Here is an 18,338-nt window from a genome sequence, read left to right as displayed (position 1 = left end):
CCTTCCAATTGCACAGTTTCCTGATGCGTTAAGCAGAGAGAACCTCATGGTTTAGCGCAGATGCTGCAGCCTGCATTTTATAAATGGGCCATAAAATGTAGGACACAGTATGCAGTAACTTTGAAGTTTATAAGGGCTAACAATATTCCTTTTTCTGAATAGTTCTGACCCATACAAGAGGTGATTATTAACACAGATGGTCTAAAACCCATTATGTCAGGACCTGGATCTGAACCCATGATCTTTGTTGTATCTGGCAGTAACACTTCTTACTGAGCCACCCGAGATGCTGGATAGCTCCCTTCTGATCCTTTAGACAATTTTGTCTTGTACCTTGCGTTACATGAACCTTGTACTCTTTGCGCCTCCCATGAACTTCCTGATTTAAGCCATGTATCTGAACCTTCTGTTTGCCAGGTGACTGTACTCCCTAATATCTTGCTTTTGTCACTGCTGCTGCCCTCTATCTTTGCTACCACTCGCTACCAACCGTTGGCATGTTCCTTGACTACGCTTCTCCTTGATTCCAACCTGCAACCACTTGTTACTGACCTTTGGCTTATTTACTGACTACACTTCTACTTATCCTACCTGCTATATCAGCTACTTGACCCCAGCTTGCTCACCTCCTGGTGGGGTGATCCTGCGAACCATGACCTGCTACCAGGGGCGGACTGACCATTTGGAAACTCGGGCACTGCCCGAGGGCCCAGGGTCAGTAGGGGGCCACATGAGATGCCCCTGGTACCTTTTTCATAGGCTTTTTTAAATTTGGGCAAGGACACAGGGTCCCCATGATCCCCTCCCCTATTGCCTGGGGGCCCCATGAGTTGTCAGTCCACCCCTGCCTGGTACTAACATGCAGCAAAGCCTGTCTCCACCAGCAGGAACTCTGGTGAATACCAGTTAGTGCTTAGACTCAGGTGAACCCACGCCATCCACCAGGGAAACCTTCTTGCATACCTCTCCTGCTGCTCAGTAGGAGCCTCTCTACTGCTATAGCTACTGGACTCTGAGCCTGATCCCCGACCATGACACACTCAAGTATGGGTATTGGAAAATGGTGGAAACCCACTAAAGAAAGAAATAAAAGCTTTTTCATGCAGAGCAGTCAGGGGGGATTTATTTTGGCAAAAAGAAATCCATGATCAAGCTTCTAGTACATGATTCAAACCCAGAGCTCGGCTAATATGTGTTCACGGTTCTTCCATTAAGTGGCTGGACTGGTCTAAAGTTGTCCTCCATTTTCTCAGCTGGGGTTTCATCAATTGCAGTAGAGTAAAGTGAACTGGTGATTGCAGCATACTGTGGGAATAAAGCATAAAATGCCAGTGTATGAATTTTTAATATTAGAACAAAGCGAAGTCAAAGCATACGTAGCAATATTACTACCCCTTACACTGCTGTAGAAGCAATACACCACAAGTAATTGGTCAAAAAAAGAACTAAGGTTTATTATTTAACTTTCTTGACATGCCGCTTTGGAGTGGACACATCTTTAACCATCATCATTCAACAAGAAAGTCACCCATTTTTTCACCAAGATATTATTTTCTACTGTTTAGTATAGTGGCTTTGCTCATTTTCAAACAGGATTTGCCCAACATCTGTTCTTCAATTGGAAAGAGCTTACTGTACTGTACTAACAATGATATAAATGTAGATTTGTTCTGAAATGTACTCAACATTTACCCATTTTCCATCTTGCACAATATTTAAACTATTTCCTGGTTTGAAGTGGGGAATGTATATTTTAAAATATTTATGGAAAGTGCTGAACATGTATTTGTCTAATACAGGTTCAGCACTTCCATGGTTATTTTTTTTACTGAAAAAAATCAATTAAAAAACACAGCTTGGTCTCTCCTTGTACCAACCACACGCCAGGCATTCAGGCTGTATATCCTTAGCAAAGGAGTGGCAAGCGTGCAGGCCTCCTGCTATGCTGATACCAGTCCAAATGCATTGGGAGGGGGGGGGGGGGGGGGAAGTACAGTAAATGCACAGTGTTTATTATGTCATTACATGCATTTATATAGGGTCTTTTTATAAAAAAAAAAATTACCATATGAATGTCTTAAAGTGATTTTAAAGGCAGAAGGTTTTGTGCATTCTCTGCATTAAGATAAGAACCCTTCTGCATACAGCTTCCCCTGCAGCCCTCCTTATACTTATCGAAGCCCGATCTCGATCCAGTGATGTATACGAGAGCAGTGCCTCTTTCGCCTTTCTCCCTCCTCATTGCCTCTCAGAGAGAAGTGGGATCTCCACTACCGTCAATCACAGCCAATGAGGAGGGAGCACGGGATGGGCTGAGCCTCGCTCTGTGTGTCAATGGACATACACAGGTGGCCTGGGAACATGCATGCACAAATTAACTCAGAGCAAGCGGCTGGCTTGCTCTGGGGGCACTCGGTGGGGGAGAGGAGCCAGGAGCGACTGCAGGAGAACCGAGAAGAAGAGAATCAGGGCTGCTCTTTGCAAAACAGTGCACAGAGCAGGTAAAAATAACGTGTTTGGTATTTAAAAAGGAATAAAAATGATCATTCACAATCACTTTAAGCATATGCACATTCGTCACCTATAATTACTGTATTGAGCTTAGCATGTTTAATTTCTATGGTTGTCTGCTCCATCTAATGGCCATACTGCAGTATTTTCCTGTTTGAGGTATTTCAGGAAAATACGGTGTTATGGCCACTAGTGGAGCTGACAATCAGAAGGAATAAATATTATATGCAATACAGTGATTACAAACCAACACACTTTTTGACTGTGCCACAGTATTTAACCAATGAACACACCCAAATAAATATTTGAATCCCAATGCTATATCAAAAAATGCATATCAATCTATTTTTCAAATGAATCTATTTGTCTCCTCAACCAATAGCCACACTACCACTTTCCAGCTGGAACTAGCCAGCTCTAATCAGATTAAATATATAACGCTCCACTGTGTGATATACCTTATCTATTAAACTGCTGTTAGTGCCTAATATAACATACTATAATAATTTGACGACAACATGATGCAATAAATATTTCATGTGCTCTGTAATACCTCAGCAATGAATTAAATCAATAAGAACTGTGTCTTCCATGGGCGACACCAATGACGAAATGCGTAAAGTGGGGTTTGGATGTGACGTCACCACACACACTGAAGCTCCAGAGTCGCGAGCACTAGGTTTAGTCGGAGGGAGCCAATTTTATGATAATATGCTGTTTGTTCTTGTGTCAGTGGTGACACACTATCATGTGAGTGTATTGATTTTATGAATAAAGGAAGCATGTTTTAAAAGTTTTTATGCTATGCAAGCCTCTCTCTCCTTTTCCTGGGATAAAAAAAAAAAAACTTTTTTGTGATCGAGAGAGTACTTTGCTCTCAGAGGGAGAATGTGCTGTCAGCTGGTTTATAACTTTACCAGCATCTATCTCCGGTGAGTCCATCTAGTAACCTTTGGTGGTGGTTTGCACAGTTTAATGCTTCTTTCTTCCACGAAAAACACCAAAGAGTAAAGAAAAAAAGGATTTTGGAATTAAAGTGTTACAACAGTAAAATCATTCTGTATATGCAGTAAAGCATACTTGTTATACACACTAACCTAAGGGGTAATCCTCTACATTGTGTAAAAAGACAGTTTGATCCTTTCTTCTCTGCTCCTCCTCTTGTTCAAATGTCCACGTTTTATCTCTTGATAAGACAGAATGAACTGTAGCCATTCTGCACATGCTCAGTTTAGTGTGTATTGCTAGAGAGGTTTTTTTTTTCTTAGGAGAGTGCATGTGATCAGCACAGGGGCGATCAGCACTGTCCAGACAGAGGTCAGGGGTATTGCATCCTCCTAGAGCAGAAAGAAAACTCCTCCTACAAGCTTTAACTCGTGCCCTGCTGGATACTGATATAAGTCACAAGACTGCTATATACTGCTGATGAGAAAAGGTATTTAGCAGTTTATATTTACTAAAATAATTGCACTTCTATGTTCTGTGTACTGTGGGAGACCAGATATAGTAAATGCAGTGCCTGGGGTTCAGTAACACTTTATGTCACCATAGTGCAGGGGTGGGCAACCTGCGGCTCTCAAACTGTTGCAGGACTACAAGTTCCATCATGCTTCTGCAAGTCATAGCTGTAACTGTCAGTTTTGCAATGCCTCATAGGAAATGTAGTTCCACAACAGCTGGAGAGCCGCAGGTTGCCCACTCCTGCCATAGTGGGACTGTTCTTATATTCATGAACTTGCACAGATTGGTTATATATTTATTGATTGATTTATTTATCATATAACGGTCACATTCTGAATTGTTTTCACATATATGAATTTTTACAGGAATTTTTTGATTGTTTAATTTTGTAATCATATATTAATTTTGTTTTTATTGCAGAATTAATTTTGCACAGGCTATTTTGATTGTGCTATTTTTTGTTAGGTAGTTTTACACAGTCCTTAGTGATAGAGCACTTGAAATATTTATTGCATCCTGTTGTCAAATGATTATAGTATGTAATAATAGGCACTAAGAGCACTTTAATAGATAAGGTATATCACACAGTGGAGCGCGGCACGATACAGTGATTATTTATGATGGCTATGTGAATGTTTAAGGCAAATGTTTTATAATAGGCACCTCAGTATTTAAAAATGCACGCCTCTGTGAACCTAGGACTGAGCATGACAGGTCACATCAGAGAAATATTGTTGAATCACTGAAAATTATCTGCCATTTGACAAGTAATTTTAAAATCCATTGATGCCAATGTATGTGACATGAACCTGTTATAAATTTGGTAGATGTTACTGAGGACTATTTTCTCATTAAAGTGGTTATAAAGCCAAGAAATTTTTTTTTTACCTTAATGCATTCCCTGCATTAAGGCAAAAACTGTCCCAATATTTGTATTGCCCCCTCAGCCCCCTAAACACAAGTCCTCACTTTATCCAGTGCTGTGCCTGTCTGCAGCAGCACTCTCCCCTCTCCCTACTCTCACAGACTTTGCTGAGGCAGAGGGAGCCATCGGCTCCTGCTGCTGTCAGTCAAATCTTGTGAGCGTAGAGCAGGGACGAGCTTGAGCCATGCTGTGTGTGTCTATGGATGCACACAGGCTGGCTCAGAAGCAAGCCACATGTGTGACCACATAGCAAGAAGTGGAGGAGTGTAGAGTGCCGGCAGGGGTCCCCAGAAGAGGTTCACCACCGCTCTGAGCACAGAGCAGGAAAGTATAACGTTTGTTATTTTAAAAAATATTCGTATATACACGTCTTTAAATCATATTAAGCCCAGGTTCACTCTGATGCGGTGCAGCACATCGCATGTGATTTGCACAGGAACCACACCACATTCCTGAGCAAATCACATGCAATTTCTGTGCGGTGCAATTTGAGCCATACATTTTGTATGGCTCAGATCGCAACGTATCTGCACCAAAAAAGTGCAGGACCCTTTTTTGTCCGCATTAGAATCGTATCACATGGGTGTTTACACCCATGCAATTAGATTCTGCACATCGCACTGCATTTTACGAACTGATTTTGGGGTGTCGTTAACTTAAAATACACATCCTCAGCGGTTTGTATGAACTGGGTGCGATTACGATGCGGTAAGGAAATGACACAGAAACCGGTGCGAATTCTGCACCGCATCAGTGTGAATCCAGGCTAAAGGATGATAAAAAAAAGATGTTGGAGAAAGGATGATGAATTTATCTAAATGTGGACAAATCTGGGTTGCCAATGCATGTTTGGTGCCAAAATTGTGACAAAGCATTAGCCAATGGAAGATTTGCCACTTTATAAATATTTTTTCGTATTTAAAAAAAGTAAGCCTTTTAGTATTATCTTTTTTATCATAACGTTTAAAATTTGAGTGTATCCTACAGAGCAGTGCATTGTTTTGTTGGTTAGGTTACCTGTTCATGGTTTAGCTGCTGAGCCTGTGTTAGGACATGCCAAGTCACAATTTCGGAGCAAGGTGGAGTTGTGAGAGATCCTTGGTATGTATAATAACCGAATGATTGGTAAGGCAGAATTTTGGCAAGGTTAAAGCTAATTGATGTGGACTCTCCTGGAAAATGAATGTAAAAAAAAAAAGTACATAAATAAACACAGTATTACACAGATTGCTCTTTAAATTTAAAATAGTGCAGACCAGGGCTGCTTTTATACTTTTTTCTCTCTCTGTTCATCTCGTCTTCCCCACATTTTTCACATCCAGTTTACTACCACAAAATAAAAGACTGCTAAGTTATAGGGCCACTGTCATGAGCAATATTTCATTCTAATAAATGCATTGTTACATGTAATGGTAGAATTCAGTACATTCTTTCCCTTTTTAATTTCACAAGCCATTTATTTTAATTTCCAAAATACGTGCAGACCAATCTGTATAGTGAAAGTGCGACAGGGGTTAAGACATACAATACTATGCTTCAGCAACAGCAATACAACAGTTAATGAAAGGTGACCACTGTAATCATTCCACACAGTGCAAGGACTCGTTCACATTAGTAGTTGGGCGCTGGTAAAAACTCTGCAGATGAGCTGTACTTTTAACTCCCCCCAACCCCTTCAGCAATTAATTTTTGCTAAATCTTTTGATTGGTTTCTGAGACGCTGAGAACCTTGAAGATCTAGTTTACACTAGAGTTCACTCACTGAACAGTGATACAGGATGCTTTACGTTACCTCCTCGCCACTTGTTTTAACCCCTTAAAAACAGTACCACCAAGCACAGTTGCAGGGCAGTTACAGCATACCCCCATTTAGTTGAATGCATCCCATCCATGCAGCAGGCATGCAAAGCATTGATATACAGCATTATGGTCACACCATGTGTACACCCAATTCGTTGCCTTTGCAGCTTAAAGTGAAGCTCCAGGCTCTCCCTCAAAAATTAAAAGTCATCAGCTAAAAATACAGTAGCTGCTGACTTTTAATATAAGGACACTTATCTGTCCAGGGATCCAGTGATGTCCTTACCCCAGCCGATTCTTCAATCGGCTTCGGGTGCAGGTGCCGGCATCTTAAGTAAGGGAAACAGTCAGTGAAGCCTTGCTACTTCACAACCGGTTTCCTACTGCGCATTGCAAAGTGTGCTGCGCTTTGTGAATGGGTCACAGTTTTCTTGGACCTGTGAAGTTTCCCAGAAGACTGCAGAGGTTAGGAGGGGGGGCAATACTTCTGGCTCAGATCACCACGGCGACTCAGAAGTGAGATCAGGTACCTGTCAAAACCAGGTACCCCGCTCCCCCCCAAAAAGTGACAAATGTGGCAGTGGAGGAGGGAGGATGCAGAAAACTGGATCTTCCCCTTTTGGGTGAAGTTCAGCTTTAAAGTGGTTGTGAAGGCTCAATCAATAGTGCTGTCAGTCACAACCAGTCAGCCAATGAGGAGAGAGAGGGGGCGGGGCCAAGCCATGGCTTCGTGTGTGTGTGAATGGACACATGGAGCAGCTGGTGCCCCCATAGCATGCTGCTTGCTGTAGGGGCACCCGAAAGACAGCGGCGGGGGACACAAGAAAAGGAGCATCCAGCCTGTTCTGTGCAAAACAACTTCGCACAGCAGGTAAGTATAGACATGTTTGTTTTTTTACAAAAAAAAGTTTAGTATCACTTTAAGGGGGAGCAGTTGGGGTGGTAAAAACATGACTTAACTCCATGTTTTTACTGCCTCAGAACCACAAGTGTAAACAAGGCATTATTTATAACTTCCTATGTGTTTCTGTCTCAAATATAAATATCATGCTTCTTTTTCAGCTCCATATTAGGACAACCATGTCCATGCTGTATCCTTCTTCATTGTGGCCATTTCAATAAAAGTGAATACAGGCTTGGCAAAGGCTTCAGTTCACCTATATCTATGCATAAGTGAGCAGATGCCTATAGGCTTTTGAAGACCTTGTTTAGATACCGAATTACTTGCACATTCAGTCTAAAATTGCCTACACTGCCTCACAATTGGCCAGTTTGTGGTTTGGACATGGGTGCTTCTTAATCCTGGTACACACGTTACGTTTTTGTTTCCGTTCAACCCAGCAGGCTGAACAAAAAAAACACTGAGGAGGTTGCTGTACTAACTATGGGATGATAGTACAGCAAGAGGGACTGCTCCCATTACAGAACGGACCGGTCAGCGCTCGCAGCCATTGGCTACAAGCACTGATTTGATGTCGATCAGCTGCTGGCTTTCCAGAATGCTTATTCTACAGTAGCTGGTCATGATGTCAGAATCTGTCGGACAAGCAGCTGTACACACGGGTCAAAAGTCAACCAGTTTCCACTGTACTGTTTCAGCTGATTTTGGCCGATATTCATCCGTTGTGTATAGGGCATCACAATGTCTTGTTTTACTTTGATTGTTGTTAGTCTCTTGGAATATTGGGAATTTGGGATAGTAATAGGGAGCTGCAGGTAGGCTGTCAGAATATTGAGAAACTAAATAAAAACTATTCTGATCTATTATTTTCCTAATTCGTCGGTTTTACTACACTGGCTAAGAATATAGAATACTCATTAAACCATGGCCACGTTCAGACAGCCACAGAATGCCATTTACAAAACCTATTACCTACTACCTACCTACTTGGATTCAAGTACCCCATTCCAACATTGTTGTTGTTCATTGTGTAACAAGCCATGGTGGAGGTGTGCAGATAAGACTTCAGAGCCTGGGCACAATGGTGTAGGAGGGCAACAGGAGTATAGATGCCGATTCAACACATATTACATACAATATGTACAGTGAGGTCAACATTCTTCTCTTCAAATACCTACTGCTAAATATAAATACCGTTCTTTAAAAAATCCAATAAAAATACATATCTGAGTAAAAAGATAAAACAAAGACATTTGATATCAGTATATATTTTATGGTATACCAATAGTTTCCAGTGTTAGAGCAGCTTACCTCTGTAGGCCACTGAAGAGAGAGCGCCAATAAAAGGGATAAGAGCTTCATTTTTTGATCCAAGCTTTAATAAAAAAAAAAATATTTTATGATGCTCTGAATACAAGATACCAGAAGTGTGTTAGTATACAAAATTGATCAGCAGGCAGAGAGAAGGTATAGGCAATGTGCAGTGGGCAAGATGTGGAGCAGCCATTCTTAACCAAGGTTACGTGGTACCCTAGGTTTCCTACAAAGATTGCTAGAGGTTCCTTGAGGTGTGGCTAACTTACCTCCCATCTGAGGGTGCCAGCATAGTTCCAGGGTCAATGCCACTTGGCAAAGTCAATGGCATGATCTTTTTAGCTTTCTTTTAGGACTACATTCTGATCACAACTGTAAGGGGGCATTCTTCTCAGTGACCACCAATCTAAGATGCATTTTTCCCAATGACCTCCAGGAACTTGGTTTTAGCAGGAGCTTCTCAAGATCAAAAATTATTTCAAGGGTTCCTCTAAGACAGGGTTCTTAACCTGGTGTCCATGGACCACTTAGGGGTTTTAGAGGGTCTGTGATGATCAGATAAAAATAACATTTCTATTAGTTATATATCCCTCCCCCCTTTTCCAAACCAATGGATTGCCATTGAAAGAAATTTGAAGAAAACCTGCCACTGCTTAAAGTGCCAACCGCTAAGCACCTCTTAATTTGTTGTTGGCCCATGTTTACCATTTAAATTTGTATCATTGTTCTCTGCCCATCCGCCATCTTGTGCCACTCCATAATAGCAAGCACTAAATTAGTAGTAGTAGTAGTAGTAATGAACACTGAATGTGAAATACACCCCTCACAGTGGCGAAGTAGGCTATAAACATCCACAAAATGTGCAAAATATAAAAATCATTAGGTGAAAAAAGTCTAGTTGGTTTTCCATGTATTGTGTTATATCCATTTAGCATGGAGGCTTTTGCATATCAGTAGTTTTGAGCAGAATTAAAATAATTTTGTTTAATTTGCACAAGATGAATGTATATATTTTTGTAATGAGTGGCCATTACTTTTTGCATGAAAAGAGTACGTTTTTTGTTAAGATTGTTTGTTCACTTTTTTCAAATGTTGTACATGTCATATATATATTAGGCAATCAAATTTCAATAAAATTAAGTACATATATTCATGCATGCAAAGTTGTGTTGATGTGGGGTCTATATGTTTCCCACGATTCTTGAAGGGGTTTGTGATGCAAAAAAGGTTAACCACTGGAATTGAAAAATGCTGGAGTAGAGGATGGGCTTTGAGTATGGTTTAGAGAAATTAAAAAGTCCCATCTTCATCAGCATGAAAGGTTTGAGGCATCCATCCTACAAATCTTCAAACAAAACTGTCTCACATTTCCTGCTTTAGAGAAATCACAACTTACTGCAAAAAGTACACCAACTACTGACAGGCCATCTGGGTTTTGTTTGGCTGTTGTTATATCTGCATACTTTGTATTGTAAAACACGAAATGCATCTAAAATTACAAAAAAAGTTAAAGTTACTTAACAGCAAGCAAGAATAGACATTTAGGTATATACACACCAACGTGTTAACAGAAAAAAAAATAGATGACTATTTTCCCCATCTCTTCCATTCTTTTACTTAAGGGTCTATGTGTAAAACAGTTTGTTTGGCAAATGTCACAACATTTGCTCAAGTGTCAGAAATAAAAACCTGTAATATTTGTAATATGTTTGAAATATCAGCTTGTATTTGTTGCCTTTGAGAGGGAGAACGTACATCCTTTAGAAATTCTGAAGGACCCTCTGCACACTGGTATATACCCTTTCAAGCAAACTATGCAATAAATAGGGATATTTAGTTCACACATATTGCAATACATGCTTAAGCTGGCCAACTGCGTCAAAGTAATCCCTCTATGGCCAGTCCTACTCTGCCCTGCCTACGCAAGTGCTACTGTGGACACAATGCTAGCATAGGGGAAAAGACACAATGGGGAGAGCTACAAGGTTCATGCTAGCATTGTGTCCACAGTAGCACTTGCGTAGGCAGGGCAGAGTAGGACTGGCCATAGAGGGATTACTTTGATGCAGTTGGCCAGCTTAAGCATGTATTGCAATATGTGTGAACTAAATATCCCTATTTATTGCATAGTTTGCTTGAAAGGGTATATACCAGTGTGCAGAGGGTCCTTCAGAATTTCTAGAGTTAATGTGGTTACACCCCTTTAGCACCTGATGGATAAATGCATGCACTAGCTGTATGGATTTGAGCACAGGGATCTCTTGTTTGTCGTACATCCTTTAGGCCCCCACATTTTGTATAGTGGAAATGCGTGTTGCCGCTCTCGATTATTTTTTTTTTGAGGGATTCACACACACGTTTCCTCATGTAGCGCACAGTGCACCCTATTCACTTGATTGAACTACCCTATGCACGGTTGTCGTGGCAAAGAAGCTCAAGGACCAAATTTTGGCCCTCAGCCAGATACAGTATGTTTTTATACACATGTTTTGCTGTGATTCTTGCGCAATCCCTCAGGTAATGATTACCTAAGAAGTGCATCATTTTTGAGGTGTCGTTAGAGTTGAATGGCACTCATATTTGATTGTAGTACAATTTGGAAGTGTGAATGGTGCCTAATATTCAATCCTATGCGAAAAAAAGCCTCAAGATCGCACAACCATATGAGTTAAAGTACATTCTACCAGTAGAACAAATAGCCCCACACTATAGGCTAACAACACTCAACCAAAAGAATAGTGTAAGGTAGTGGCGGTCAACTTACTTGATATAGGGCACGGGTGTCAAACTGGCGGCCCTCTAGCTGTTGCCAAACTACAAGTCCCATGAGGCATTGCAAGATTAATAGTTATAAGCATGGCTCCCAAAGGCAAAGGCATGATGGGACTTGTAGTTTCGCAACAGCTGGAGGGCCACCAGTTTGACACCCCTGATATAGGGGGTTTCTAGTCTGGCCTGAAGCCAAGAGGACTGTATCCCCTCAAGTAAGTGAAGTATTGCAAGAGCTACAGCGGGTGCCAGCTATATTCATTCATTCAACCTCTAGTGTGGCCCCTGACATAATATTTAGTAAACATAATGGTACAGCAAACTGTCAGAGCATGCGGATATGTAACATAGGATAACCATAGACTGAACATGCTATAAGGGTCCATTCACACCAGCCACTGTATTACAGCATAGCAGCTGATGTGCATTGCGGTGCAGGCAGCACATAGTGACATTTCATAAAGTTCTATAGGCCATGTACTGTAAGTGCGCTGCATGCAGTACTGTTTTTCAGTGCACATTGCCTGCACACTACCACAACACAGTGGTGTGAACTGGCCACACCGAAGACAAGTGCACTTTGTTCTGCACTTCTGCGACCCAAATTCAGCTGACAGTGGGCTAAAGCATGCTGGCGGCTGATGTCACAGAGCTGGTCCAGATTTCTGACCGGGATCTGCCCAGATCCCTGACTGGCAGCTGGCTCAGCATGCTGCTGGGTGAATGAGCCAGCTGTTCCCGCTCCCTCTACAGCCCAGCACTCAAATGAGCTCTGGAGAGGCAGAGCAGAAAGCCAGTGACTCTCTCCTCATGGAAGAATGGGAACCGAGCGATCAGTGGACTATGAACGCACGGTTCTTGGTCTTAGAGGCAGCAGGGGACGATGCTGCATCCACCTAGGTGAGTATGTATGTTTGTAGTTTGTAAACCTGCACTACCTTAAGGACGATCGACCAAAAACCTTTTCTAACACCAAAGCATGCACAAAATGTAGATGTCAATATCATATACTGTAATTGTAAAAAAACAAATAAATTAAACCGTTAAATTATCAGTTCCAAATCAGAATATACATGTTTAACCTTTATATCTCTGTTTGCCTCAACACTATAAAAAAACAGGTACTTACCTCCATTGGGAAAGATTGACCATTGATCAGATGTTCTGAACCTTGATTAGTGGAATACTCATTTCCAAAGTGAATGTGAAACGTAGCAAGTTTGTAGGGGTAATCAAGTCCTGCCCTTGACAGATAATGCTCTGAACTCAATGATGCTTCAACTGCAGAGATACAAAACATTGGGACAAGTTGCAAGTATACACTGCTCAAAAAAATTAAAGGAACACTTTGAAAACACATCAGATCTCAATGGGGAAAAATCTCATTCTGGATATCTATACTGATATGGACTGGGCAATGTGTTAGGAACGTAAGGATGTCCCATCGTTTGATGGAAATGAAAATTATCAACCTACAGATGACTGAATGGATATGCCTCCCCAGACCATCACTGACCCACAACATTGCTGAACAATGTTGAAGGCAGCATAGCGTTCTTCACGGCTTTCACGTGTGCTCAGGGTGAACCTGCTCTCATCTGTAAAAAGCACAGGGCACCAGTGTTGGACCTGCCAATTTTGATGTTCAATGGCAATGACATATTGGGTGATGATCTCAAAAAGTATCCTTAGCCATTGCTATTTGAGGCTTTTGTGGGTGTAAATAGTGATAGAACAGGTGGTAAAATCTCAGATTAGGTGTTTTACAGACAGAAGCCCAGTTCTGATATTTTAACAGGTCTTCAACATCTAGATCAAGTAAGAATGAAAGTGTGCACCTCTCTAATCAATAACTTACCCAAGCCATTATTTAAAATATCCAACTCACCCTTAAAATATAACTTTTTTTTTTTTTTTTTACAATTTGGATACAGTGAGGTAAGGTTATAAGAGATTACCCTTCACTTCCTGTCTCATAGTCAAAACAGAAAGTGAGAGGAAATCCCTCCAAAGTGAGTGAATCCTAGGGTGTCACTGAAACTGGTGTCCTCATTTGAAGACTTCCCTTCACTGTTCCTGGTACAACCCAAAATTTGTCATTTTTTTTTCACTTTTGATGATAAATGATAGACAAGACAGATATAGAGGGTGAATCTCCCTAACAGGGACAATGGCAACAATAAAAACCAGACAGGTGTTTTAATCTCTCTCCACTAAAAAAAAAAAAAAAAGAAGTTTTGACTTTTGTTATATTTTTAAATTTAGGGTTCATATACACTGCAGCTGATAAACGGACGTTCAGGAGCTGTTCAGCGGTTTTTTCAGCAGCCCCTGAACAGCTCCCTAATGTTTTCCTATGTGTTCATGTACACTGTTGTTTACAAGCAGATGAGTTTACAGTAGTTTTTTTGAACGCACCAAACTTGCGCTCAGGAGTAGATTTTATCAGCGTTTCAAACACCAAATGCTTGTAAATGCATGTAAATGCACGTAAACGCGGCTAACCGCGTTTATAATCGTTTGCTTTTAGAAGCGTTTTTTAACTGTTCCATTTCCAAATGCTGTCCAGAGCCTTTTTTCATCATCAGAAATGCATGCAAAGCGTTTTCCATGTATTCAAATGGACCTAGCACACCAGCGCAGTCCGTTCCAGATTTTGCATAAAGGAAAAAATGGTAGAACGTGCCGCATTATGCTAATAATGGGATCCAGGTCATCTGAACACATACTGCTCTCTCTACTTATGCGCTCTCTATTCCTCTCAAAATGTCTGAAATAGTTAATTGTTTACTGTTTTTAGTGCATTCTGGTCATTTTGGAAGGTCTCCATCCTTGCAAAGTCCACTTATGTCACAGCCCCACACCCTTGCAAAGTCCACTTATGCTGCAGCCCCCCACCCTTGCAAAGTCCACTTATGCTGCAGCCCCCCACCCTTGCAAAGTCCACTTATGCTGCAGCCCCTTACCTTTTAAAAGTCCACTTATGTCACAGCCCCACACCCTTGCAAGATCTACTTACAGTATGTTGCAACCTTTCACCCTTGCAAAGTCCACTTATGTTGCAGCCCCCCACCCTTGCAGAGTTCACTTATGTTGCAGCCCCCCACCCTTGCAAAGTATACTTACAGTATGTTGCAACCTCTCACCCTTGCAAATTCCACTTATGTTGCAGCCCCAACCCTTGTAAAGTCCACTTATGTTGCAGCCCCCCACCCTTGCAGAGTTCACTTATGTTGCAGCCCCCCACCCTTGCAAAGTATACTTACAGTATGTTGCAACCTCTCACCCTTGCAAATTCCACTTATGTTGCAGCCCCAACCCTTGTAAAGTCCATTTATGTTGCAGCCCCCCACCCTTGCAAGGTCTACTTATGTTGCAGCCCCCACCCTTGCAAAGTCCACTTATGTTGCAGCCCCCACCCTTGCAAAGTCCACTTAAGTTGCAGCCCCCACCCTTGCAAAGTCCACTTATGTTGCAGTCCCCCTCACCCTGGAATAAAATAAACTCTCAGTGAAAGCTTTAAAAAATATACAACAAAAACGGTAGAAATACTTTCCTTACAGCCTCGCTTCCATTTTAATGCATGGTCAACTTTACTTACTGTAGAATTACTTGATTTGCAAAATTTCTAGTTAAAGAGTACATCTTCATAGAAATTTCAGTGGATCGTGGACAACCACAGTGATTTTCATAATTGTAGAATGGGAGTTTTGGAAAAATGTATTACTGGTGGCATTTTCCTTAAAATAAACGTTTCATAAGAAATGTAGCTAAAAATTACACACTTACCTGTGTGTCCATTATTAGTGATTACAGCTGAAGAAGATCCTGTTATACCAAAAACTTGTAGAGGGCCCAGACTAGAAAGGGTGCGGGTCTTGGATGTTATGATATTAATAGGTGACTGTGAGTTCTGTCCACAGACTGGGTAATGTGAGCTCCAGGTTGCAGGGTCTAATAAGTAAATGGCATATATACAATGAGAAAATGCATTTAACAAACCCCTGGTGTATTCTTTATGTACATAATAAAATATAGGATTTTATGGAACTTATTAGATTTTTCTGCAGATCTTTAAGAAGCTGAGAATGAGTGCCATGATTGCAAGTCACTGCACTCCTGGAATCCCTTTAGGTATGCATGTGTCACCAAAAATGAAACTTCAAGTTCTGTTAACCTACAGGTGATGCCAATGATGTCATGATACACGAAAATTCATGTAATTGCACTGTGCATACCTTCAGGGAGGTAATCAGCTAATTACAAAGAGGGGCCCATGTACAAACCCATGGCAGTTATAAAAAAATTAAATCTGCTTGCAGACTGCTGTTGAAGGATAATACAAATGGCCTATGCAGCCATACATCATTTTAAAATGAAATTTGAAATGTTGTGTTTAATTAAAAAATAAGCATATTACAGCCTCTACCTTTTTTAATTATTTTTATGGAGGTCCACAGTGTGCCTTACAGCCTCTATTGCTAACATTATCTCTGGGCTAAAGGCTGTTTTCTTAGTGAATCCATTATGGTAACAAGAATCATCCTAGTACATCTGTAATTACAGATTATGTTGAAAATGCTGAATGCAGCCATTGTTAAAGTGCCTTTTATACACTCATCAGTGTGAATGTCATCACTGCCTCTTAGATTGCTTTTCCCAGCCAGTGGACTGGGGCTTGTATGCAGCACTAACATTATGGTCCCAGCTATGTGTGCACCTTTCATGCTGCAGACATGGCAAATTAGTTCATTCATTATTGGTGTTCATTGGTCATAAAAATCACATATTGTTATCCCCTCTCAGTCCTCAGATCCCCTCTCAAATGCTAAGAGGGTATAGGAGCACACTCCACCCCCACCCTGACTTCTGGGAGCTTTAATATAGCTCCATATTGCTGCCATAATACACATTGTGTGTCTTTTACATGCTAGGATTTTGGGACTACCAAGGCAAGCTAAAACACCTGTATGTACCTAATTGAAATTTAGGTGGGAAATGTAATACTGGCCAAAAAACAACTCAATGTTTTACTTCCCCGTAATACTTCCTCATTTTTTTTGCTTCCCCCATATTACTTCTCCAATTTTACTTCCCCATGTGCTATTACAGATTACATGACCGGGTCCTTCTTGGCTTCCCTACGTGCTGAAGATGATTTTAGCTGTATTAGTGTACTTGTAACAAAAACAATTGAGTTTTCAGGGTGTATCCCTTTTTCAATGTCCAAGCAGTACTGCTTGTCCTTGAATAAGGGGGCACAACTTTGTCTGAAAAATGTGGATGTTAGTGCACATAAAAAAAATATCATGGACAGTACTCAATTGTTTTTGGCTACCCTACAAAATAAATAGTAAACAAGTTTTGGGAGAAACAAAGCGATCCAAGCTGACCAACTCTCCTGTTTGGGTGGTGTGCCCTTAACCAAAACTCAGGTCTACGTCCAACTACTATGTCCAAATAAAATGGTCATATACATATAGGCTACATATTGGGACATCCATGGACTAGCTAATAATTATTTTCATGCTATCAAAATATCCAAGAGCTTTTTTCATTTTTTTTCATCATTCCCAAGACACCTGCCATATTGATGATCTAATGAGAGTAAAATCCCCTATAAGGAATGGATGTGGTTCTTGGTCTTTAGCAGGGATAGGCCATTGAGGCAATGTGAGTGGTATAGATGAAATGGAGATTTTTCTTGACCATGTTGTCATTTTTAAAATGGTGGAGGGTTGTGCATTTTTTTTTCATTGCCTTCTTGGCTACCCCCTTTTAAGCCAAGTGGCGGCTATGTTACTATGCAATTCAAGGACACTTACAGATGGGATTATAATTAAGCCTTTTCCCCTAGTGCCCAGTACTGGGTCAGCTATATCACTTCCAGTCAGTAGAGTGGATCCAATTCTACTACATCAGAGGATCTTGGGACCTGTAGTCATATGGACAATGCCCCCTCCCCCTTTAGTGACTGCAGTGACTGTTATTCTCCCGGTGCCTCCTGGGATATGAACCAGGGGCCCTGATTTCATTCTACTAGGAGAGGAGGGAGGATGGGGGTTGGCCAAAGCCTATTCAATAAAGAAAAAAAATAAGTAAACTAAAAAAGTGGATATTTGTGTAGAACGTGGGGGAGGGACAGAGAGGAGGAAACTTATATACTCATATTCAGTGGCTAAATGGTTAGCACTTCCACCTGGCAGTACTAGGGTTGCTGGTTCAAATCCCAATCATGGCACCACCTGCCTGCAGTTTGCATGTTCTCCGTGTGCCTGCGTGGGTTTCCTCCGGGTACTCCCGTTTCCTTCCACAAAAACATGCTGGTAGGTTAATTGGATCCTGTCTTAATTGGCCCTAGTGTGTGTATGTATGAATGTAAGTTAGGGATCTTAGATTGTACACCCCTTTAGGGTTAGGGACTGATGTGAATGTAAAATACATGTATATGTAAAGTGCTGCGTAAAATGAAGGCGCTATATAAGCACCTGAAATAAATAAATAAATGTTCAGTTCCTTTGAGCCAGTGTTGACTGACCTATAGATTGTTTAATCCCGGTGAATATTTCACCACTGTATCATCTTTTATCTCTGCAATCTATTACAGTGCTTGCTTTTAAAATTTCTTGTGGTAAATAAATACATTATAAACAAACA

The 18,338-nt window shown here is 41.0% G+C and overlaps 1 protein-coding gene across 1 annotated transcript in view; it reads right to left on the bottom strand.

Moving 5' to 3' along the window:
- Window positions 1-1,094: 1,094 nt before the first annotated feature.
- Window positions 1,095-18,338, bottom strand: part of LOC149461724 (carbonic anhydrase 12-like) — a 61,967-nt gene continuing 44,723 nt past the window's right edge. Inside the window, exons 4-9 of the mRNA XM_089677873.1 lie at window positions 15,471-15,635; window positions 12,811-12,962; window positions 10,309-10,401; window positions 8,910-8,973; window positions 5,915-6,069; window positions 1,095-1,305 (exon numbers count right to left, since the gene is read on the bottom strand). Of these exons, the coding sequence (XP_089533999.1) occupies window positions 1,186-1,305; window positions 5,915-6,069; window positions 8,910-8,973; window positions 10,309-10,401; window positions 12,811-12,962; window positions 15,471-15,635 (749 nt within the window). The 3' untranslated portion in view covers window positions 1,095-1,185. The remainder of the gene's footprint in view (window positions 1,306-5,914; window positions 6,070-8,909; window positions 8,974-10,308; window positions 10,402-12,810; window positions 12,963-15,470; window positions 15,636-18,338) is intronic.

This window comes from Staurois parvus, unplaced genomic scaffold (assembly GCF_062004578.1).
Source record: "Staurois parvus isolate SC_StPar_1 unplaced genomic scaffold, SC_StPar_1.0 ptg000194l, whole genome shotgun sequence".
In the NCBI taxonomy this organism is placed as follows: domain Eukaryota; kingdom Metazoa; phylum Chordata; class Amphibia; order Anura; family Ranidae; genus Staurois; species Staurois parvus.
Note: the sequence above shows the minus strand (reverse complement) of the source record. Positions and strands in the feature narration are given on the sequence as shown.